At 38.4% G+C, this 26,120-nt stretch overlaps 1 protein-coding gene across 18 annotated transcripts in view; it reads right to left on the bottom strand.

Moving 5' to 3' along the window:
• Positions 1–26,120, bottom strand: part of Nek11 (NIMA related kinase 11) — a 295,994-nt gene that overhangs the window by 140,698 nt on the left and 129,176 nt on the right. For 13 of the 18 annotated variants that reach the window (XR_012443113.1, XM_074059130.1, XM_074059127.1 and 10 more), the window contains one exon: positions 18,323–18,437. Coding sequence is in view for 15 of the 18 variants with exons in the window: in XM_074059130.1 (XP_073915231.1) it covers positions 18,323–18,437 (115 nt within the window). In the remaining 3 variants the exon portion in view is untranslated. The other 5 variants (XR_012443114.1, XR_012443115.1, XM_074059135.1 and 2 more) reach the window with 5 other exon arrangements.

Here is a 26,120-nt window from a genome sequence, read left to right as displayed (position 1 = left end):
TACATAGTCTGCTGGTTTGAACACCTGTGCCTTATCAACACAATCAATTGGTTTCAATAAACTTGGCTTGTCCTACTAGTTGAGAGGGGACTGTTATTAGATAAAGTCTGAAAGGCTCCATTGTTAATCTGCATGAGCTTTGGGCTTTCACCTGCCACACATTTAGTCTGAGGCAGCCTAACAATATCACAGTTATGCTGTGATAATAGGCCCTCAGAACCATTTAGAGGAACAAATTTGACCAAACACTAGTACTCATTTCTTTTGTTTAGTGAAAAGCTGTATAGACAGAGGACTGAAAAAGTTATGGGCCTGGGGCTGGTTCCCAGTTCAGTGATACCCTTGTGTGTTACTTCTTTGCCCCTCAGTGTCATCTATAAAAAAGGGAAAGAGTTAATATGTTTTCAGTACTACAGAATTTCAGCAAATTGATCCTTCTTCCCAAGTAAGAATTAGAAAAATGACTTTCTGTGGGTTTGATTATAAACTGAAATATAACATCCATATTTAATCGCTGTAGTGATTATTGAAACAGACTTTCCTCCACAATCACCTGTGGAACCTTTTAAACATCCAGCTGTGTAGATTTTAACCCGGAGCAGTGCTGCCCAACAAGACTTCCTTTGATGATGAAATGGTCAAGGAGTATGCTGTCCAATACAGTAGCCACTAAGCACAAGTGATATTAGCACTTGAAATGTGACTAATGTAATGGGGGAAGAGATTCTTAAATTATATTTGCTGTTAATCAATTGACATTTTAGAAACCACATGTAGCTAATGGCAATTGAGTTAGAGCACAGTTCTAGGCAAATAGCTTTCAGCAGCTGCTCCTCAAACTAGCATCATGAGCATCACCTGGAATTGTGAGAAAGGCACACTCTAGGGCTCTAGCCTAGCCCTACTGAGTTGGAAGCTCTTGGGGAGTCTCTGCCAGTGGTATGCTGATAAATGTGTAACAACTCGCTAATTAGCAACATTTGTCAATTGTCCCTGGTGTGAATACTCACATGGTAGCATTGGAAGGACTCTGAGAGTCAGTGGGAGCCAGCTTCCATGTGCACCGAGCCCGTTAATCTGTGCTTTAGCAAGCCTTCCAGGTGATTCTGTAGCACAGCATAGTCTGAGAACCATTAGTCAAGATCTTCTAAATCATTCTATGACAACAGAGGCCATGTTGTTAGTATTTGTTTAACCTCCATAAGGGAGTCTAAAAAGAAGCAGCCAAATTAGAAAGCCTGGACTCAAAACACACAATCCAAGTCACCTTGAGTAGCCAGACTCAGTCTATTAAGACTTCTCATTTCTGAGTATGGACAAGACTGAACCTCAGACTCTCAAAGTGAAGGTCACAGCCATCCTGTCTTCTCCTACAGCAGCCATTCCATATGTCCATCAATTTGATAGGATGAATGACACCACAGATATAATCCACTCTATGGGCAGACCCAAGATATCCACAACACTAACTTTCTAGCCATAGCTCTACCCTTTTCTCTCCACTTAAGAATGAGAATTATATCATTATTAGGATATTCTAGAATCTGCTACAATTAATTTTTATTTTAAGAAAATCACAAGTACTAAAAACTACTATCTTGAACATGGCACTATATATCACTTCTAGGGCATGCCCTTCTTTAACATAAAGCTGACCTGTCTATCTAAACAAATTTGTTTAAGAATCAAGTGCTAAAACCATGCACATTAAACCATATCTGGAATATTCTAATACCAGGCACAGCCCTAAGCGAGGCAAAATCATATACTCATTTGAATTCAGCACTGACTTTTCCCAATCTTAGAAATCTATACTATGGAAAGCAGCCTGCTGGAATTTCTTTATATTAAATAGAAAGAAAATAATAGAAGTACTTCAGAGCCACTTGTCTAAATAAGAGTCATTTATACACACAGCCTCTGAGGTGGAGTGGAGAACAAATCCCTGTGCATCAGGCCAATCACCTGATTTCATTATAAACCCCAGAGAGTTCCATTAATATAACTGCATGCATTACCTCAATATTTCCATTGCAAAAAACCTAGTTATGCCTACCAGTCTCTATATTTCAATCTACTGAGTGTGGCCTAAATTCCAAAATGAAACTACAGGAGAAAAATTAATGTATATTCATGTCCTTATTATATTCCTCAGTACAAAATATATTTACATTTATAATGTATTTAGAGAAAGTAGCTGGAAACTTTAGCTGTCAGTTATGGACTTTGGATGGTTGGCAAGGAGCATATTTTTAAAAACTTTGTTCCAGGTTCTGCCTATGGGTATAACAGTGGCATCCCCAACCTACCAACAAGACACCAATTTACACATGCTTGAATCTCTGCACACATTTGTAAGGGACTTGGCTATAATTCTGGGAGCTGTTCACAGTCTTGAGAATAATTTTTTCTTGGTGCTAAACTAATTTGCCCAAATGGACATCATTAAGACCATAATCTGACAAATGGAACTAACCAGCCTAAGTGATTTTAGATTTGTCATAAATGCAAAAACAATAGCACATAAAATATTGTGTTCCAAATTATACTTCATTCATATAGTAAAGAAGCTTATGTATTAAAATCAGGTTTCCTGGGTGGTTAAAATTCTTCATCTCAATTTCAAAGGTTTTACATGGAATTTCATAAGCAAGTTGCTCTGACTTGGATTATTCTTTTATTTTGTTTTGTTGAGACAGGGTTTTGGTATGTAGCCAGGCTGGCCTCAAACTCACAATCCTGCTTCAGACTCAAGTGCTGGTATTAGAGGCACCACGCAAGGCTTATTTTACCTTTCAGTAAATTATCAGTATGTACTCTGTGTCCCGTGTACTGTGCTAAGCCATTTATTACTCCTAAACCCTTAAAAGTTAGGCATTATTATTCCCATTATGCAGAAGAGACAACTTAGGCTTGGAAGTATTTTAAAATTTTTGGCAAGGTCCTCATAACTGGTAAAGGGAAAAAATGAGAGAAAGATAAAAATCTAGCTCCAAACCTCTTTTAAGTACTCTGATTGACTTCAATCTAGTGTGAAATCTCTATGAATATTCTAAAAATCTTGGTCATTCTCATTTTGCACACATGGGAGGAAAGATGAGTCTAATTTATAGAAAAGTACTGAACTGAACTGCACATCCAAATACTATTTCACTCATCTCACGCACTGGGAGCGATTCAAATAGACCACCAGGACATCTATGGGGGTGTGCCTCTCAGATTTCAAGAATTTGTTAATCACTAGATTCTGGGGTAAAATGGCAGAATAGAAACTTCATCTATGTAACTCCATGGATGAAAAGAGTCAAGGTGACAAAGGACAGACTATATTCCAAAGAGAGAAAGAGAGGACAATTGGGAACCATGAAAGAGGCAGACATACAGTGAAAAGCCATGGATAAAGCAGAAAGACCACCCAGAGAGAGGCAAGAAACTGCCTACAGAACCAACCCTGGCTCCCAAAGGAAATAGGGGGTGGGGAGCCAAAGCACAATCACAAGGTAAGCCAGGTGGCCCTGGTGACATACTGGTAGTCCTAGCCTTAAATCCAGTCCAGGGATTTGGTGTGACAGTGACTCCTCTTATTGTAACAGGCCACTATTGGGAAGAAACCTATTTTGTTGCTCTCCATAACTCAAGCTGGGTACCATCTTGAGAGGGGGGGCCTCTCAGTCTGAGACTGAGCTACTTTAGGGACCTGGAAACAAGGAACAATTGCAAGTAAGGGAGCCTGGGGACATGCCCGCCACCACCACATACACTGTGTCCCCTGGGTGGGACAAAGCCAGGAGAAGTGGTTGTGGGGAAAGGGAGGGTAGAACCCAGACACACTGAGAAGTCTGGGCAGCAGGAATCTCAGGTAAGTAAAAGGTATGAAGGCCAGTAGCTCCACTCTCTGTGGCAAGGAGTGAGCCCATCACCTGTTTATCACTGTAGACCATGATCAGAAGACACAATTCAGTCTCTGGAGCTGCCTCCCTGCTGAATGTGGTTGCTTTTGGTTGGAACCAAGAGATCTTATCCCAAGTCCAGCAGACTGCCTAACACTTCCTCCCTCCTGCAGGATGATTTACTACTGGGAAGGATCTGAAAGCTCAGATATGCAGACAGAGTGCTGGGTTTCCCTGGTTCTTCCCCTCCAGTGTAGATCTCAGAGCTCTGTTTGCTATTCCTACTCTCATACGCATTTGGTAGAAACCCGCCTGCTTGGACATTTATCACCCTTGGGTCTGGAGCAAGAATAAAGCTGCCCAGTCAATAGACTGCTAAACTTGCTGGGGCCAGTAGTGGCTTCAGGTATGCAAAGAAGGAAATCTAAAGTGAATGCAGCCCTGATGCTGACAAATGACCCTTGACTCTCCTTAGCCCACATAGAGTACCAGTCTGACACCACTGTTACTGTTAAGGAAGTCTGCTTTCTTTTCTTTCAATTGTGCTGCAGATTGAGCCCTCAAGAGGAGACTGTTCACTATACTGAATAAAATTAGAAGAGATCTCCATCCCAACAGCTCACGAATCACAATCTAAAGACACAAGAAATATGGAAAAAGGAATGCAATATGACTCCTCCAAAAGCTATAACTCCTCAACAACTGAATCCAAAGATACTAAAATTGCTGAAATTCTAAACAACAATTGCAAAAGTCTACTTTGAAAAATGATCAGTAACCTCAAAGAGGATTCAAACAAACAGACCAATGATGTAAGGGAGTCAACTGAAGGTCTGGATGAGAAAGTCAGTGACATGGATGAAAAATTCAGCAAGAATATTGGTATTCTAAAAAAAACAAAAAACAAACAGAAAAGTTGGAAATTAAAACTTCAAGAGATCAAATAAACACAAAGAAAAAGCATTAACCAATAGATTAGACAAAGCAGAAGAAAGAATAACAGGGATTGAATACAAAGTTAAGACATTCAAATAGCAATAAAGAAAAAAATAAACAAGCATGTCAAGAACTCTGGGACAAGTTCAAGAGACCAAACCTAAGAATCTATGGGTAGAAAAAAAGAGCTGAAATACAAAATAAAGGCATAGAAAACTTATTCAAGGAAATTATGCAAAAAATTTTCTAAATCTAGGGAAAGACATGAACATCCAAATATAGGAAAAAAACCTCTCCAAGTCACATTATAGTCAAAATGCTAAGGCTACAGAGCAAAGAAAGAATGTTGAAAGCTACAAAAGAAAAACACAACTTACTTATAAAGTCAAGCCCATCAGAATTACATCAGATGTCCTAGAAGAAACATTTGGGAAACCAGAAAAATGTGAATAATATATTTCAATCTCAGAAAATAGTATACACAGCAGTTATACTTTAAAATTGATGGAGAAATAAAGACCTCTCAATAGAAAATAAAACTAATGCAATTCATGCCCACTTAACCAGCACTGCAGAAGAGACTTATGGGACTCCTACACATAGGTGAGGAAGAAAGACAGTGACAAACATAAGAGCACAGAAAAGAATAAACTTTAGGAGAGGATAAGATTGACAAATGGGAAGAAGGAAAAAAAAATAAGCATGCTCGACTCAGTAAACCAGCAAACTCCTACAAGAAATAAGGGAGAAAGAAAAGAACAAATAGTACTTGAGTCAAGCAGGAAAAAAACCAATGATATTACAATAATCAACAAATACTTCTCAAAAAAAAAAGATGAAGATTAAAGTAAAACTAAAAGATGGTTAAAAAAAATAAAAGATTCAGGTTGGTGAATTGGATTAAAAAAAAAAAAACAAGATCCAACTATTCTAGTGAGGCATACCTCATTTGCAAAGACACACACAGATGGAAGGAAAAAGGATGGAAAATGATATTCCAAGCTAGTGGAAACTGAAAACAAGCAGAAGTAGCTATGCTCATATATGACAAAAAAAGGCTTCAAGCCAAAATTCGTCATAAGAGATAAAGAAGGTCAGTAAAACAGGAACAATTCATCTATAACATACAATTATAAATATATATACACACAATCTCATAAAACAATTACCATTAGACATAAAAGGACAGAATGGTCCAGATACAATAATATTGGATGGCTTCAATACAGCATTCTAACCAACAGATTAGTTATCCTCACAAAAAAATTTAACAAGGTAACTTCAAAGTTAAACTACACCATATAGCAAAGAAACTTAACAAGCATCTATGGAAGTTACACCCACACTTGCACAATACTCCCATGGAATTTCCTCCAAAATGGATCACACTTTAGGCCATAAAGTAAGTCTTAACAAACACAAGAAAACTGAAATCATTTCTTATTAAGTCATAATGAAATAAAATTAGGCAGGTACAGCAAGAGAAACCATAGAAAATATAAAAACACATGGATATTAAATACACTTTTGAATGATCAAGTGGATCATTGAAGGAAAAAAGTGAGAAAATGAAATAAATTCCTAGAATAAAATGAAAACAAAAACATAACATACTAGAACTTGTGGAATGAGCCAAAGGTAGTTCTAGGAGGGGTATTTATAACTACGAGTGCCTACATTAAAACACCAGGGAGATTTCAAATAAATAACTTAATGAAACACCTAAAACTCTAAGAAAAAACAAGAAAAGTCAAATCCAAAATTTGTTGATGGAAAGAAATAAAGATCAGGAAACTAACAAAGTGGAGTTAAAAAAAAATACATTTCCTTGACAAAACAAAGAGTTGTTTCTTTGAAAAGACTGACAAACCTTTAGTCAAACCAACAGAAAGAGAAGACCCAAATTAATAAAATTAGAGATAAAAAGGGGGAATATTACAACAGATATAAGTAAAATTCAGAGGATCATCAGGGAATATTTTGAAAACTTACATCCCAATAAAATGTAAAATCTAGAAGAAATGAATGTATTTCTAGACACACATGATCTACCAAAATTGGACCAAGAGGAGGTAATGAGAGGGTAGGGAGGGGAGATGACTGAAGCATATGTTGTAAACATGTGTAAAGGTCACAATAAAACCCTTTTTAAAAAATTTCAGGGAAGTAATAAAAGGAGCTTAGGAGAGGGGTGAATATGGTCAAAGTACATTATATGCATGTATGGAAATATCAAAATGAAATCAATCACTTTGTATAATTCATACGTGCAAATCAAAATAAGTTTTTAAAAGGATTTGCTAATTAAGGACAAGGCATGCAGTAAGCCAACACCTCCAGCTGCAGTTTATCCAGGATCATCTGAGCATTTGAACTTGTAGGGGAGAGCAGAACACAGCATGTCTGTTTGATGCAGCATTCCTTTATGGGAATCTTTGAACCATAGCTACCAATCTGGTTGACAGGGCTGACTCAAGCTCCAGTCCAGTCTGAGACTCTTCTACCTAGTCCTCCTTCCTTTCTGCTCACATGTCACAGGTTTCAGACCTACACCACAGTCTGAAGTCTTTCTGCCTACCATTTTTCTTCCAATAGACATTACTCTGAATGCATCTCTTGTCCTTCTAACTCTGTCTTGTCTGCCAACACAACCACTGAAAAATATTTTCACACAGTGGTCCAACTTTAGGCCTATTATTAAAAACTAACCAATACTGGCTTATGCTCCATTATACAGAAAGTGTTATGATGGATTCCACAATAACAAACAAGACAAATGTATACTTCAAACACAGACTATTTCATATAACCCCTTCATTCCCACTAATTCTTGGTATATTTGCTGCCCAAGAATTAAGTCTGAGAGGAGTCATCTGTGCTGGCATGGCCACTTCTATTATACACTACTATGGTTACTGCAGCAGGAGAAATCACATTCTGCACTGTTGTTGGCCTACAAAATGAGATTATTTAAATGTAGGTGTATCTCTAAAGAAAGGAGTGATGGCTAGCAGACTCAGAGATGGTGTCTTATATTGTGAAGGCTGGCCTCAAACTTGCTATGTAGTCCATGCTGGGCTTAAACTCTCAATCCTCCCACCTTAACATCCTGGGTGCTGGGATTACTACACCACACCCAGCCAAGGGGATTGTTTTTTAGAAATGTTCCAAAATCTATTTTTTCTTACCAAATAGTCATCTTCTAGCCCTGTCAAGAAGACCATTAAAATTTCTCAAAGTGCTACGAACACACAAAGGTTGGTCTTATCCAAGATGTATAACCTCCCAAATAAAAGGAGCCCAAATATGTTCCCAGAGATTTAATGTTTATAAGCAACTGCTTATGCAAATTATCAAATGATTATATCTGAAAATGAAGTTGTGGGGAGGTCAAGGGTAGAGGGAAGGAGGGGGAGTTAACTTAATCCTAGGCTAGTGGAAGCCAAGAAAACAGGTCATGTACAATTAAGCTGGGAGAGGGGGGTTGAGTATGCTCATTTTTTTCCTAGACTCAAAGGAGATAATCAATTCTAAATATAAAAGAAGTAAGTCAGTTCTATCTCTACCCCAAATACCCAGGTGCAAAATGTAATGGAAGATTGCAGGAATCTTCAATTCATCCCCAAATGTTTACCTTGCAGGCTAATCTTTAATAGTAAGAACTCCCACTAATAATTTAAAGGAGCCATGGCCAGAAAAAGAAAGCTAGGTGCCAAGAGGTTATCAGGAAAGGATGAAGAAGGCTAGCAGTGAGGCTGTGTGTATGGATTTACACTGCACATTCATATATATACATTCCCGCATATGGACACCAGCGCCAAAACAGTAAGACGGATTTATGCAAAACCCATCCTGCAAGCTCAGACACAAGTCCACCTGATGAGCTGCAATGCTGTCAATTTCACAAACATGCTTCGCTAAAGTCAGGCATGGAAAATGGGACTAATTTTAGAATAAGCCAAATTTATGATCGCACTGTTCTCATCAGCCACATGGAATTGATGGAGCCAAGAGAAACCTTTTCCTTCCTTTCCTTCCTTCCTTCCTTCCTTCTTTCTTTCTTTCTCTTTTTAGAGACAGTATCTTCACACGTAGACTCACTACTCTGATATGCTGCAACACAACAATCACTTGGATCTTTTCGTAGGTTTCTAGTTTTCCTATTTTGAGACTTACTTTAAAATCAAGAGAAAAAGAGAAGTCAGTGGGAAATTGTATCAGTATTGAGTGATAAAGAGTATTAGATAATTGTTGCCAGAGTTCCTTGTCAGAGGTTTTCTTTTCTTGCAGTGCTAGGGATCAAACTCAGGACTTTGCACATGCCAGTTAAGCACACTCTACCAGTGAGCTACATCCCCAGCCCCCATTTTCATTTGTTTCTCTTTTTTTCCCCTAAAATGTGCTATTTCACTTCAAACCATGAGACTATCACAGGTATTTCTAGGAAGCTCTCCCACCAACAACAATTCGTGTCTGGTACTGATGTGGTTCTCACTGTCTTAAATCAAAACAGAAAAATCACTTCACAAAGATTAGAAAAGTAAAACTTAAATGCCTATCATAAATGCTTAACTTAATGCTTGACCTAAACACCAAGAAAAATATTTCAGTCACTTCAACAAAAAAACTAGTATACGAGGATATGATAGCTATTTGACTAGAAACAGATACAATCCAATGTATAGTTGTTTTAGCTTTGCATGGTGATTGTGGCAAATAACCACAAATTTAGTGGCTTAGAACAGCACAAAATTATCATCTCATAGTTCTGTAGATCAGAAGTCTGATCTAAGCAAAGACCCCTTCCTTTCTGGGAGCCTCACAGCAGAGTCCATTTTCTTGTTCTCCTGTTTCTAGGTGTCACCTGCTTTCACTGGCTCCTGGCCTCTTCCTACATCTTCAAAATCAGCAATGTTGAGTCAGGTCCTTCTCTCATGCCACCTTTGTGATTTTCCCCTTCTGCCTTCCTCTTACACCTTTAAGGATCCTTATGATTACACTGAGCCTGTCCAAATAAACAAAATAATCTTCCTATTTTAAAGCCAGCTGATTAGAAACCCTAGGTCTATCTGCAACCTTAATTCACTACCCATTGCTATGTACCCTAACACTTACAGGAGGTGGACATCTTTGGATCTCACTCTTTTGCCTACCGTATTATCTTTCATTAGCTGGAAGACACATTAACAATATAACTTTATCAGCGCCTTTGGAAAACCTTCTTATCATCCCCAAATAGAATTTCATATTTATGACCTGAATTAAGAGATTTAAAAACTTACTTAAATGCTTCACATATATTGAAAAGTTTTGCTTCTCAGGCTTCATAATAAAATTTAAAGATTAAGAAATAGATTGTTTTTGTCATTAGCTGTGTAAAAACCTAGTCATATGGAAAAATAAATTTTACTTCATATTTGGCTGTCAATGTATTGTTTTGAAAAATAATAAAGGGATCAGTGTCTGTATAGCTGAAACACAGACCCTACCCCTTCTAGTTTATTTGGGTTTTGTTTAATTATCCTAATTTCAGAGTCAAGTAACTAACAAACAGATAACTAGTGCTCTCCCATATCTGATTCTGCCTTCACTGGGCACAGGAAGATTCTCCTCCCCTGTCTGTGCTGGAACATTGAACCACATGACTTGTTTTAGGCAATGAAATTGAGAGGAGGTGAGTTCCAAGGTGAAAAACTTACATGTGAGTGTTCTATTCCAGCCTACTCCTTCTGCTTCTGTGGGGACATATTGAGATGGCGGCAGCACAAAATAGAATCCTTAGTCACTATATGGGGAAAAGCTGCCCTGCAGAAATTCCTGATCTATATAGGTCTTTACAGGAATGAGAATGTAAGCCCTGTTATCTGCATCAAAGGCTTATTTGTCACAATGGCAAGCCTGGCCCAGCCTAACTGATACAACTGAGAAATACCACATCATACTTCATTGAAGTACACAGACACTCTCAACTTTAAGACACACCACTACATTAATATCACTAACAAGAACAGTGTCCATAAAACTTGGCCAACTATTTTAAGATGCATCTCAATTTCACAGATGTTATCAAGTGTATAAAATGTGCATTTGAGGCTGGATGAAATATGGTAAATGTCTAATCATAAAGAAACACAGTATTTAAAAATCTGCTCCATTTTCTAATACAGACATCATACTTAAATGTCAAACAACTGGGGATATAAATTAAACAAGTAAATGTCTAGGCGTGGTATCTATTTTGCTAATTTAGTAACAAATTTAAATTTATATTCTCATACTACATAAAACAATATATTTAGAGATACTGTTTTTTTCCCCACTCTGAAATGCCATGAAACATAATTGTTTAAACTCCATACATGCATGCCTTGTCAGGACTCTGGCTTCCATTAAGTTGTGCAACCCAGGTTCTAAGAGCACTTCAGCTGAGATGTTTGAGATTCAGCACTCCTTAACTCTACATAAGAAACTGTTGTTACAAATCTTTTCATAGTCTATTTGTGCTTCTATAAGAACATATCACAAACTGGGTAATTTATAAAGGTCAGAAATTAATTTCTCACAGTTATAGATGCTGGCAAGTCTAATATCAAGGCCCTTACAGGTGTGGGTGTCTAGCGAAGGCTTCTCTGTGCTTCCAAGACAGCATCTACTGCTGCATCCTCCGAAGGGGATAGGACTGTGTCCTCACATGGCAGAAGGCAGAAGGGCAAGAGGGACAAACTTCCTTCATGCAGCCCTTTTATAAGGAGACCTCATCCCTTACATGAAGAGGGAGCCCTCATGATCTAGTCGCCTCTTAGTGGCTCCACTTTAACACTGCCACATTGGAAACAACTGAGTGTTGGAGGAGATGTATTTAAATCCAACCAATCTGAAATTATAAGTACTCACTTGTGTAAACTGAGATTTTGACAGGCTTCTTTTTATCCTACTGTTGTTTATCCTGTGTCTATTATCTTTACAACTAACCGTTTACTGTATTGATTTTTAAATGATTTTAAAGGACTGTCAACAAAGACATCTCAGTTTTATGACCCAGGTTAGGGCATGAGTCAGGAGCACAATCATGGTATCTAAAGCAGCATAAGAAAGACTCCAAGAGAGAAAAAAACAGTCATTGAAAATTGCCAAAGAGTTCAGGTGGGAGACATCAGAACAGGTCTTAAAACACAGGCTGCATTCCAACAGGCAGACAAGAGGCTATAAACACCAAGTAACCACTCTTATGTCTGGCTTCCTATTGTATATTGGGCCAGGTACCATAACAGCCATTTAGTATATGTTATCTCACTTAATACAGTAAAATTCTGAGGTTGGTGTTACTGACTCTATTTTATTGATTAAAAGTTAATTTAAAAATGGGAGATTGGAGAAATCAATGTCTTGCTTGAAATTAGTGTTAGCACATAGGAAAGTCAAGACTTAAACACAGGTCTACGTTATTCTCTTGAATCATATGGCAGCTTAGCTACCTTGGGGCATCATAATGATATTCTCCAGACAGTGACCACCTAAGCTCTGAGCACAACTGTGAAACTCACTGCATGGAAATAAATTTATCAACTGAAGGAAAACCATACATGGCACATCCAACACACCATCAGAAGCACACATGTCAGATTTTTCTGTTACATGTATGCTCTATCCTACCTTAATGCCATGATGGATAAGATTATTTTTCTGCTTATTTCATTCATTCCAAACTTGAACCACAATGAGCCAAGCATGGCCACTTAAGTATTTTTTCTGTCTTTCTGGCACTTGGCTTAATAACTATGTGTAATTTATATATAGTTAAAAGATCACAGAATCACAGACAGCCTTCCTAGATCAGAAACTTATTTTGAGGACGAAGTATGATGATACATGCCTATAATTCTAGCTATCTCGGATGCAAAGTAGAAGGATCACAGTCTGAGGGCAGCCCAGGGCAAAAAGCTCAAGTCCCTACCTGAAAAATAAATGAAGCAAAGGAGGGGTGGAGGACATGACTTAGGTGGTAGAGCAGTCCGAGGCTCAAAATTTAATACTGCAAAAAAAAAAAAAGGAAGAAGAAAAAAAACCTTATTTTGAGAGATCTGTGTGTGCTGATTTTCCCTATGGATACTTGATCTCCCAGGGTTAGGTACAGGTTAGGTTGCATCCACTTTAATATTTCAAATTGGATATAATCTTTCAAATTTCAGCTAGAGATCTGTCATGCCTAGAAGGAGAACTCTAAGTTATTAAATATGCCTTGGGGAAGAGAATCAGCACATATTCATTCAATATGACATTCATCCTACTTACCTTTAGAACTCAGAAAATTAGTAAGTAACTGCAGGGGCCATTATTCCTGGAAATAAATATTAGAGTCAGATAGAAGCACTATCCCAAAAGACAAATGTAACCCAGTGGAACATGTGACAAATACAAAATAAAACAATCAGCTTGTGTCCCTAATTCAAGCCTTGAAGACATCAAATACTCTGGAAATGATGGGAGATGCAGGAATGTGGAACTGATCCCAGCATTTGGTCTTCTATTCTGAGGGTTGAAGAGCCAGGCAGCTCCACCAGCTTCTCTGTTATGGACTGGGTTTGGGGTGGGGCTATCACTTTTGGTTCTATTATGCTCAGGCTGCCTTAGTAGGCACTAGGTCTTTTCAGATCTGCTGGCAGTGTTGTCTGCCACTCAAATGTGAGCTCTCCAACAGCAAAGACTGAAGAAAGAAGAGCCAAAGGATACATCTAAATAACCAATTCCCCTTCTAAGAAAAGACCCCAAAACTGTGTTAACACTCTTTGGGGATGACAATGTTGTTCCCCTGACATTTGAAGAAAACCCCAAACCCCATGATCATTTTCTTTGAACTAAGGACTTCATGTGTCGAGCGATAGCGAGAGATCATTCCAGGTGTTTTCTGTCTCCACAATTTTATTCATGTCTCTCTCAGCCATTCATTAGGTAAAATAAAGACAGATGGGCATTCTCATTATGGTTTTCGTTGTTCTTTTTATTCTGGACACCTTAGTAATATTTTTTTCTATTAATTAACCTTATTGAGACATAGTTTATGGGAAATAAAACGTATTCATTTAAAATGTAAGTTGAGTGAGTTTGAAAAATATTCAAATGTGGTTAATTATCACTACAGTCAGGATATCAAGTGTTCCTTTCACCTTTGTTCCCTTCTGAAGTCACTCCCATCACCACTACCACCAGCACCATTGCTGGCAATCACTGGTCTCTTTCTGTCACTACAGATAGAAATCAGCTGGTTCTAGACCTCTGTGGAAATTGATCACACACATATACACATGAAAATATTCTTCTCAGACCCATCTAAAATAAAGCAGAGAGACCATGGGAAAAAATACCCAGGTTTCCAGCAACTGTTGAGATAAGGATAGCTATACAGGGCATTGACTCACATTGATTTCCTATGCGTGTGTGTTACCTTCTAGGTTAATTCTTTTTTATCTAACATTTTCTCTAGTTCCTGGTCCCCTTTTCCTATTGGCCTCAGTTGCTTTTAAGGTTATCTGCTTTAGTTTCTCTGCATTAAGGGCAACAAATGCTAGCTAATTTTTTAGGTCTCTTACCTATCCTCACCCCTCCCTTGTGTGCTGTCACTTTATCATGTACTCAAAGTCCAATCCCCTTGTTGTGTTTGCCCATGATCTAATGTCCACATATGAGGGAGAACATACGATTTTTGGTCTTTTGGGCCAGGCTAACCTCACTCAGAATGATGTTCTCCAATTCCATACATTTACCAGCGAATGATAAACATTTCGTTCTTCTTCATGGCTGCATAAAATTCCATTATGTATAGATACCACATTTTCTTGATCCATTCGTTCAGATTAGCTTTACATAGTAACTGCTGTCACTTGCCAGAGCTTGCCAGCTCCCCCAAGCACCAAAAGTGACAGTGAGCTATTCTTTCATAATAGCTTGTGTCCTAATAAAAAATCCCCAACTGTTCCTTTTTCTCTAGACATACCAGAGGCCATCCTGCTTTCCACAGGTGTCCCAGATTGTAATTCTAATTTCTGTGTCACTCTCAAATAAAACCTTTTGTCTAGAGATGTGTTTCTTCTTTGGCTTAGCTTGGACAACAGAAATGAAACCATTCAGTTTAAACTCTTATTTGAGACTTTTTTCAATTAGCATCATGTTTTTAATATTCATCCAGATTCTTGGGTGTTTTGGTAGCTGTTCTTTTTCATTGCCAAGTATACACAGTGCTAACAAGCTACAAGTCTGTCCACTCACCTGTTGATGCTCAACTTGTTTCATATTTTTAGTACTTATGAATACAACCATTAAGGGCATTTGTGTACAGATCTTCTGCATGTGTTTTCAGTTTTCTCAAGTAACTAGAAGTGGGATTACAGAATCAGTAGAGATTTTCTTTTTTAAAATTAAGACAAAGAAAGCATATCACATTAAACTGAGTCGAATCACCATATTTGCAAGCACTGACAGGAGGCTCAGGATTTGCTGCAGAGTGGCTTGAGGGGAAATTAAGAGGTGGCAGTTGGTCAGGTGGGAGCAGGCAGCCTCCACTTCTGAAAGGATCAGTTAAGGAGTTACTGCCCTGGGTAAGCCAGGCTCCTGAGCCCCAGGCTATTTCAGATTTGCAAGAAATACTGCTCTGAAACTCAACTGTGACTGGCTGAAAATAAGGCTAGAGTTCAAGGAAGGGCCTGGCAAAAAATGAGCCTGTAATAAATCATCAATTCCATATAAGGACTTAAGTAGGGAAATTTTCTTTAACATTCCAGTTCTGCTTTCTCATTCGATTATAATGGCTGCCCATGATTTTGGGTAGATTAAATCAGCTACAGCCAACCAAACGTATATCAAATATAAATAATTTTTATCCTGTATTCTTTCTCTATAATTAACTCCACACATCCCAGAGGGGATTTTTCCAGTTCAATATCAAAGAGTGGTTAGATATTTGATATAAGAGCTTAAAAAATTGACTGTGTAATTTTATTTCATACACATGTTAGATAAAAAATAAAATAAAAAACTTTCTTTGGGTGCCAAAAGGCTGGTGTCAAATCTCCTCAAAAGCAAAGAACATTGGGAAAATAATGAACTACCTCTGAGTTCATCAACAACTTAGTCTATGTTTTGAACTGTTATGATGAAGCTATGTGATCACTAGTCATTTTGTAGTTTCTCACCATTCTAGTGAATTATCAAACCTGAACGTTGCATTTTCAGAGTTCTAAGGTACCTTTTCAATTTAATCTTTAAGAGAAAATAGTACTTAGGAAATATGAATTTACAGAGAAGAAAAAATAAATGTTCAAAGTCTTTTATAATGCATGTGACACTCAAAACTTACTGAATGCCTTGTTTTGTTTTAAATCTTGCAGAATATTATAGAGACCTAAGTAGGGCTTCCTTGTAGAAAGAATAAGATAATAGATTTGAGCATTTTTGGTTTGGCTAGTAAATCAATACATTGTCTACCATTATGAAGCCTCCATGACAAAAGACAAACTGAGAGGTAAGGAGAACACCAGCTTGTAGAATCTCCCTGCAGCAGCTGAAACTTGTTATCAGAGCTAGCTCAGGAGTAATTTGTCTACTGCAGTTCACAAAAGTTAACATAGAGACCCTCTGCCTCATGAAAGTCTAATTCACTTAACATGCTTGACTGTTCTTTGTAAGTGTGTTGTTCCTACCCATCATCTTGCAGGAATATGGAAAGGGTGCTGCACTAGAAAGAAGAGGCTCTATGGCTCTTGAGCAAATTATTTAATGTCTTTAGCTTCGCATCCTTGAAGTGCATTGAGAAGTATTTTTTCCGATTCAAAGTCAGGAGGTTGGGCTCAGACTTCTTGATGCTAGGTGACCCATTCAATACCCTTTCCTGGGGCTTCTGATGTTACATAGCAATGGCTCTGCTCTCCAGCCCAGCACAAGCCAGTGGTCTAAGAATAGAGGTCTCAGCCTCTATGGTTGGAAAGAAAATCCCATGGAAGTATTTCTAGGTTTCCAAATTTTACTTTTGAAAACTAACATTATGTTAAATACTATGTTAAAGTAATACCTAAAAATGGTCTGAGACACAAATCCACTTGATTCATATATTTGCTTGTGAATGACATCTTTTATAAGCTGGCTTCCTTGGCACCATTTTGAACCTAAAAATTGCTAACCTATAGAGCTACTTTCAGGAACTAGTCCCTGTGCAGCTGAAGGAGACAGCACAAGCTCTAACAGGTCTATCAGGAAGATGCCAAGTGCAAATTTGTACTGACATGATTGAATGATCCAAGCTTCACTACTTTAATTCTCATTTTGAGAAAAGAACTAACTTAGGCCAAAGACAGTTGTTATGTCATTAAGTAGTCATGAGCATGCACCTGGTAGACCTCCAACCACAGGGAGTGTAGCTGGCCAATGACCCCAACTGCTGTGCTCCAATACCCAACCCTGTATTCTCTCAGAGGGCCACCGTTGGAGCACAGCAGGGACATGAAGATAGGCCTCCGATGGATGACTGTGCTAAAAGTCTTCCTGAAGCCTGTTACCTCTGCCTATATAGCAGAACAGTACCCTCCATCCACCAATCTTTCTCCCTTTTTACTTGGAATAAGATTTCACCATGTTTAAACAGTCATCCTAGTTCCTTCGCTATTTCCTTTCATGTAGGTGTTTTTCCAAAATTAATCACGCATTTTAGTTTTATCTTGGCTAGACTAACATATCATTCATTCAGTGAAGAAATACTTGTTAAGTACCTATAATATTCTTGGCTCTTTGTTTTAGGCACTGGTATATAAGACTGAGAAGGCTCCCCACAAAGTATCATAACTGCTCCTTTCTTTAGCTCTTACTGTGTGTTGGGCACTGATCCAAGAGCACTTTCTGTGCCTCATCTCACTTGTTCTTAACAATAACTCTGAAAGGAGGGATCATTATTCTTGTTCACGGATAAATTTAAGGATAAGACCAGGAGAGAAAAGTTCTCAGGGGCTTCCCTGAGCTGGCCAGTTTTTTTTTTCTTTTTTCCTTTTTTAACTCCAAAACTCATGCTTTTAACAACTAGGCAATGATGTATCTTTAGTTGGGTGACAAATCTGGGCACTTATTTTCTGGCAATGATAGCACATCTTAATAGTTGACTTTCTCAAACCTGGCTTCATTTATTCAATTTATGAGGGTCAGGGGAACCATTTACAGGAGAGGGAGGCAGCACTTTAGAGCAGTCAGTCCTACACCATTTCAAAGTTGGGTTAATGATGATATTGTTTAACCCAATTAGAAGCGGTCCCTCACCAGATGCAAGTTCCCAACTTGTCTTCACTATTACAAAAAAGATAGAACAGAAAAACCCTTGGATTCTCTGCTTTTCTTCCTAGTCACCGCCCAGCCCTGGCAAGCTGATGGCAAGTGGTCACAGACATCCAGGTTCCACTCAGAGGCCAGGTCCACTGTAGAGCCTGCCAAGCATGTTGCTCACAGTTGATGAAAATACATACCATGATATCCAAGGTCAACTATGGTGTCCTCTATACTTGACTCAAGTTCATCAAGGTCCAGGGAAGGAAGAGGCTGAGACTCAGGCAGGTTCCCTGACGTCGGTTCATCTAATGCCTTGTGGAAGGGAATTAACAATTCATGAGAAGCTGACAGGAGGAAATGGTCCAACCACAAATGAAACAATATTCTTGTTTAGAACACTATTTGGAAACAATCTACCTAATACCCTCACTTAAACCTGGTAAGATTTTCAAACCTTAGGAAACTAACTTGGAAGCTGCCCTGAATCAATGAGACAGGTGATCTTGGGCAAAGCATTTAACCTCCACAGGCCTCAGTTTCAGGGCCATGACTGGGCGAGTCAAGCAGGCTGCCAGGGTGCAAAACCAAGGGCACTCACATTCAGGCTCAGACAAGTACATCTGGCAACATCAGCAGCTGGGAGCACAGCCTCCTTCATTTTGCACCCCTGTATCCCATGTACCCCACGCTACCCCAGCTCCCTTCATTTCAAAATGAAAAGTGGTGGGAGACCAAGATGGCAAATAGCTGACAGATCCTGGATCCCTCAGCTTTCACAATTCCCAAGGAATTCTTCAGATTCATGGTAGCAAGGATTGGGTAATCTGGCTATTTTGCCAACTAAGATATCACCAATGCATAGGGGTGCACATAATGTACAACAACCGTCCTTTAAATTAGCTTTTTATAGCATGAAACAGCCCCAGAAGCCTGCTGGAAAAGCCATTTTTTTTTCTTTTCTTTCTTCCTCCCTCTCTCTCTCCTTTCTTTCCTCCTTGGAAGAGCAAAAATGTAATGCAGAGAACTGCAGAATGAGTTCTGCAAGCATCTGGGACTACTGGGATCCACCAAAATATAGAACCTGCCTGCCACCTGCTTGCACAGCAGTCCTGGAGCTGACCCCCATACCACCAAGTGAAACTGCAAACCTGCCAGGTGAGCACACCACATCATCTGCTGTGTAGGGAACCTCCTAGTCCGGAGCAGCTGGTGGACAGATTGCATCCCTCTTGGACAAAATTGGTGGCCAAAATAACGGTCCTGGAGCTGACCCCCATACCACCAAGTGAAACTGCAAACCTGCCAGGTGAGCACACCACATCATCTGCTGTGTAGGGAACCTCCTAGTCCGGAGCAGCTGGTGGACAGATTGCATCCCTCTTGGACAAAATTGGTGGCCAAAATAACGGAGGGAAAATTTCAGCTCCAATTGGTGGGGGTGGGGTGAAGTGCTGACTGACCCAGCCTGCATGGGGGTAGGACAGCCTAGCTGAAGTCTGGATAAAAATAACAATGCATTCAATCACCTTGGAAAAACTGGTAGTGAGCTGAAACTGACAGACTTCCAAGGAAAAAACAGTGGGCCAAAAAACTCAATTCAAGCTCCTAGCTTGCCCTCCTGGCAGAAGAGGCTGGTAACTTCACATACCAGCTCCTCACATGACCACTTCAGAAGACCACCTACAAAAAACAACTAACCCAAATGGCCTGTTTCCCCAAGAAGAACCTGGGTTTAAACACCCTGAGCAGACCCCCGAAGCTGTCTGGTAGAGGGGCACCATCCATAGCCATACAGCCCAGCACGTCAACCTTAAGGAGGGTAGAGACACAGACAAAGGGGTATCAGAAAGGTCAGCACCTGGACTACAACTCAGAGGAAAGAGCCCAGAGCACCCACTGAACTGAGAGGAAACCCACGTCTCTCCATAGCAAGGAAGAAATTTGGACATTTTATATATATATACAATGTTTCTAAGTTTTAAAAATTATTTATTGTTACCTATCTCCTTCCATTGTATCCAAATTTCAATTTTCTTAACTCTCTTGTTCCACTTTCCTTTCTCTCCCGCAATTTTTCTTCTTTTCTTCTCCTTACCTTCCTCTCCTCCCCTTCCTTTTCTCCCCACTATCCCTACCTTCTCCACTGTCCCTACCTTCTCCACAACTAACCACTCACTGAATAGTCTATTATACCAACTTTATACATTACTCCCATCCTTCCTATCCCTCTGCAATCTCTGACAATGGCACCATCCCCCACAATGACTAAACTACACTTTTACACACATTATTTTGTTTTAATTACTTTTATTCACATGTGCATACAGTGTTTGGGTCATTTCCCATCCCTTCCCCCTGCTCTCTCCCTTTCCCCTGCCCCCTCCATTACCCCCCCTACCCCCTCGCTACGAGGCAGAAACTGTTTTGCCCTTATCTCTAATTTTGTTGAAGAGTATAAGCAATAATAGGAAGGACCAAGGGTTTTTGCTAGTTGAAATAAGGATAGCTATACAGGGAGTTTATTCGCATTGCTTTCCTGTACATCCTGTACATGTGTGTTACATTCTAAATTAATTCTTCTCGAACTAACCTTTTCTCTAGTTCCTGGTTCCCTTCTCCTATTGGTCTCTGTTGCTTTAAAGTTTCTGCATTAGGTTCTCTGCATTGAGGGCAACAAATGCTATCTAGTTTTTTGGGTGCCTTACCTATCCTTGTACCTTCCTTGTGTGCTCTTGCTTTATCATGTGATCAAAGTCCAGTCCCTTTGTTGTGTTTACCCTTGATCTAATGTCTGTATATGAGGGAGAACATATGACTTTTGGTCTTCTGGGCCTGGCTAACCTTCCTCAGATGATGTTCTCCAGTTCCATCCATTTTCTTGTGAATGATAAGATCTCATTCTTCTTCATGGCTGCATAAAATTCCATTGTGTATAAATACCACATTTTCTTAATCCATTCATCAGTAGTGGGGCATCTTGGCTGTTTCCATAACTTGGCTATTGTGAATAGAGATGCAATAAACATGGGTGTGCAAGTGCTTCTGGAGTAACCTGTGTCATATTCTTTTGGGTATATCCCCAAGAGTGGTATTGCTGGATCATATGGTAGATCAATGTTTAGATTTTCAAGAAGCTTCCAAATTTTTTTCCAGAATGGTTTTAGTAGTTTGCTTTCCCACCAGCAGTGTAAAAGGATTCCTTTTCCCCTCGTCCTCGCCAATACCTGTTGTTGGTGGTGTTGCTAATGATGGCTATTCTAACAGGGGTGTGGTTTTAATTTGCATTTCCTTTATTGCTAGAGATGGTGAGCATTTTTTCATGTGTTTTCTATACATATTATTATTATTACCCTGTAGCCCCTACACCTCATACCTCTTCTTCCCCTCGTCCCATCCCCCTCTCCATGCCCCCTCTTCTAGTGTCATCATTTTACTTACCTAAGTATCAATCTCTATGAAAACAACTGTTATCTCCCCAATACCCATTATTTATATATAATATCACCAAGGGTTTTTTATATATTATGTAAATAACTGATTTGGCATTGAATCTTTGAATTTGTCATTGCTAAGTTAAATCTTCAGGTCAGTGAACAGAAATATTACAACAACCTAGCTAACAACTAAGCTAGTCAGAGCACAGAAATTAAGGGAAAGATACCTCGTGATTAAAATCCCCAAATAACTAATCAACAACACATGAGCAAAGCACAAAATGGAAACAAGGGGGGAAAAGAAGTCAGGAGAATAGGACTCCTCAAAAAGCTAACACTAACACAATAGAGGATTTGGTGGAAAGAGAAGGGTATGAATCCTCAGTTGCTGATGTCAGAAGAATGATGATAAGAATGTTCAATGAGCTTAAAGAGGACATACAAAAACAACTCAATGAATCCCAAGAGAACATGAATTAAAAACCTGAGAAGACACAGAAACAAATAAATGAACTCAAAGAGGATTTCAACAAACTTCGAAATGAAACTAAGGAGATGAGAGAGAAATGAAAATAAAGAAGACAGTACAACATATGAAAGAGGAGTTTAACAAAGATATGGAAAGTCTCAAAAAAAAAAAGGCATTAAACAGAAAACCTGAAAATAAAAAGTTCCTTAAGTCAAATAAAAAATACAGTTGAAAGCTACTCCGGCAAACTGGAACAAGTGGAAGACAGAATTTCAGGGCTCAAAGACAAAAGAGATACCAAAAAAACCCAGAAGTATTCTCAGACAGAAGACTCAAGAACTGCAAAAGGAGTATGAAAGAGTATACATTTGATATATGCAAAAGGGGTATGCATTTGATTCCATCAAATGACCAAACCTGTGAATCATGGACATTAAAGAAGAACAGGTGCAAGATAAAGGTATAAGTAATATATCCAACAAAATAATAGCACAAAATTTCCCAAGAAATTTTCTCAAGAAAGAGAGTCCCATCTAGGTACAGGAAGCCTCAAGGACACCAAACAGACAGGACCAAAATAGAACCTCTCCACAGCATATTAGAGTTAAAATAATTAGTACAGAGAACAAGGATTTGAAGGCTGTAAGAGAGAAACCTTAAAAGCAAGAAGCAGATGGAATGAAGTATTCTGAGCACTGAAAGAAAACAATTTCAGTCCTAGGATGCTCTACCCAGCAAAGCTATCATTCAAAATTGAAGGAGGAATAAAAACCTTCCATGATAAACAGAAACTAAAACAATACATGACCACTAAAAAACCACTACAGATTTTGAAAGGAATCCTACACAAACAAGATGAAAATAAACATAGCCAGGAAAGAATGGGAATAATTAAACCTCAAGAGAAGAGCAGACAAGTAATTAGAGAGTAGCATAGAATGAGTAGCACACACACAAACCTTTACACAACAAAAACAAATACATGTCAGGAATCACCACAAATCTGTCAGTATTAACACTAAATGTTAATGGCCTCAACTCCCCCATCAAAAGACACCAACTGGCAAACTGGATTAAAAAAATTGGTTGTTTATAAGAAACCCACCTTACAGACAGAAACAAGCATTGCCTTAAGGTGAAAGGGTAGAAGAAGATTTGCCAAGCTAATGGCCCAGGCAAACAGGCCATAGCAATACTTCAGATTAAATACTTCTGACTAATATCAGATAAAGTAGACCTCAAACTTAAATTAGTCAGAAGAGACAAAGAGGTCACTTCATACTAATAAAAGGAGCAATACATCAAGAGGAAATGAAAATTATTAACTTATATGTACCCAATGTTGGTGTACCCAACTTCATTAAACATATACTACTGGACTTAAAAACACAGATAAACCCCAACACATTGGTGGCCGAGACTTCAATACTCCTCAATCACCGATAGATAGGTCATCCAGACCAAAAAATCGATAAAGAAACTTTACAATGACATCATAGATCAAATGGACCTGACAGATGTCTACAGAGTATTCCATCCAGCAACAGCAAAATATACATTCTTCTCAGCAGCCCATGGAACTTTCTCCAAAATAGACCACATTTTAGGTCAAAAAGCAAGTCTCAACAAATATAAGAAAATTAAAATAACCCACTGCATACTATCTGACCACAATGCAATTAAACTAGAACTCAACAACAAAAGAAACAGCAGAAAAAATTCTGGAAACTGAACAGCACATTGCTCCATGACCAGTGGGTCATCAAAGAAATAAGGCAGGAAATCAAAAAGTTCCTGGAATTTAATGAGAATGAAATCACAATTTATCAGAACCTTTGGGACACAGCAAAGGCAGTCCAAAGAAGAAAGTTTATAGCTATGAGTATATATATTAAAAACACAGAAAGATCTCACATAAGCAACCTAATGCTGCATCTCAAACTCCTAGAAAAACAAGAACAAGCTAAACCTAAAATAAGCAGAAGGAGAGAAATAATAAAAATAGGGCTGAAATCAGCGAAACACACACACACAAATGCAAAGAATCAATTAAACAAGAAGCTGGTTCTTTGAAAAGTAAATAAAATTGACAAACCTCTAACAAATGTGACTAAAATGAGGAGGGAAAAGACCCAAATTAAGAAAATTAGAAATGAAAAGGGGAGATTACAACAAACACCAAGGAAATCCAGGGAATTATCAGGGACTACTTTGAAAACCTATATTCAAATAAACTGGAAAATCTAAATGAAATGGAAAAATTTCTAGGCACATATGACCATCCAAAATTAAACCAAAAAGATATTAATCATCTAAACAGATCTACAAGTAATGAAATTGAAGCAGCAATAGTCTTTCAAATCAGAAAAGTCCAGGAGCTGACAGATTCATAGCTGAATTCTACCAGACTTTTAAAGAACTGATACCAACACTGGTCAAACTTTTCCATGAAATAGAAAGGAAAGAAACACTGCCAAACTCATTCTATGAAGCCAGTATTACACTCATTCCAAAACCAGACAATGATATAACAAAAAAGAGAATTACAGGCCAATCTCTTTAACGAACCTAGATGAAAAATCCTCAATAAAATATTGGCACAAAAAACTCTACTCAGAAGCTTCTAGACATCATCAATAGCTATAGCAAGGTAGTAGGATATAAAATCAACATAGAAAAATCATTAGCATTTCTATACACTAACAATGAGCAAACTGAAAAAGAATGTATGAAAACAATTCCATTTACAATAGCTTCAAACAAAATCAAATACCTAGGTGTAAACCTAACAAAAGATGTGAACGACCTCTACAAGGAAAACTGTACACTTCTGAAGAAAGAGACTGAGGAAGACTATAGAAAGTGGAGCGATCTCCCATGCTCATGGATTGGTAGAATCAACATAGTAAAAATGTCGATAATCCCAAAAGTAATCTACATGTTTAACGCAATTCCCATCAAAATTCCAATGACATTCATTAAAGAGATTGAAAAATCTACTGTTAAATATATATGGAAACACAAGAGGCCACAAATAGCCAAGGCAATACTCAGTCAAAAGAACAATGCAGGAGGTATCACAATACCTGACTTCAAACTATATTACAAAGCAATAACAATAAAAACAGCATGGTACTGGCACAAGAACAGACATGAAGACCAGTGGAACTGAACAGAAGACCCAGATATGAAGCCACACAACTATAACCAACTTGTCTTTGACAAAAGAGCTAAAAACATACGATGGAGAAATAGCAGCCTCTTCAACAAAAACTGCTGGGAAAACTGGTTAGCAGTCTGCAAAAAACTGAAACTAGATCCATGTATATCACCCTATACCAAGATTAACTCAAAATGGATCAAGGATCTTAATATCAGACCACAAACTCTTAAGTTGATACAAGAAAGAATAGGAAATACCCTGGAATTAATAGGTATAGGTAAGAACTTTCTCAATGGAACCCCAGCAGCTCAGCAACTAAGAGATAGCATAGATAAATGGGACTTCATAAAACTAAAAAGATTCTGCTCAGCAAAAGAAATGGTCTCTAAACTGAAGAGAACACCCACAGAGTGGGAGAAAATATTTGCCAACTATACATCAGACAAAGGACTGATAACCAGAATATAGAGGGAACTTAAAAAACTAAATTCTCCCCAAATAAAGAAATGGGCAAGTGAACTAAACAGAACTTTCTCAAAAGAAGAAATTCAAATGGCCAAAAAACACATGAAAAAATGCTCACCATCTCTAGCAATAAAGGAAATGCAAATTAAAACCATGCTAAGATTCCACCTCACCCCTGTTAGAATAGCCATCATTAGCAACACAACCAACAAAAGGTGTTGGTGAGGATGCAGGGAAAAAGGAACCCTCTTACACTTTTGGTGGGAAGTAGACTAGTACAACCACTCTGGAAAAAAATTTGGAGGCTACTTAAAAAGCTAGACATTGATCTACCATTTGATCCAGCAATACCACTCTTGGGGATATACCCAAAAGACTGTGACACAGGTTACTCCAGAGGCACCTGCACACCCATGTTTATTGTGGCACTATTCACAATAGCCAAGTTATGGAAACAGCCAAGA

This window comes from Castor canadensis, chromosome 17, assembly GCF_047511655.1.
Source record: "Castor canadensis chromosome 17, mCasCan1.hap1v2, whole genome shotgun sequence".
In the NCBI taxonomy this organism is placed as follows: Eukaryota; Metazoa; Chordata; class Mammalia; order Rodentia; family Castoridae; genus Castor; species Castor canadensis.
Note: the sequence above shows the minus strand (reverse complement) of the source record. Positions and strands in the feature narration are given on the sequence as shown.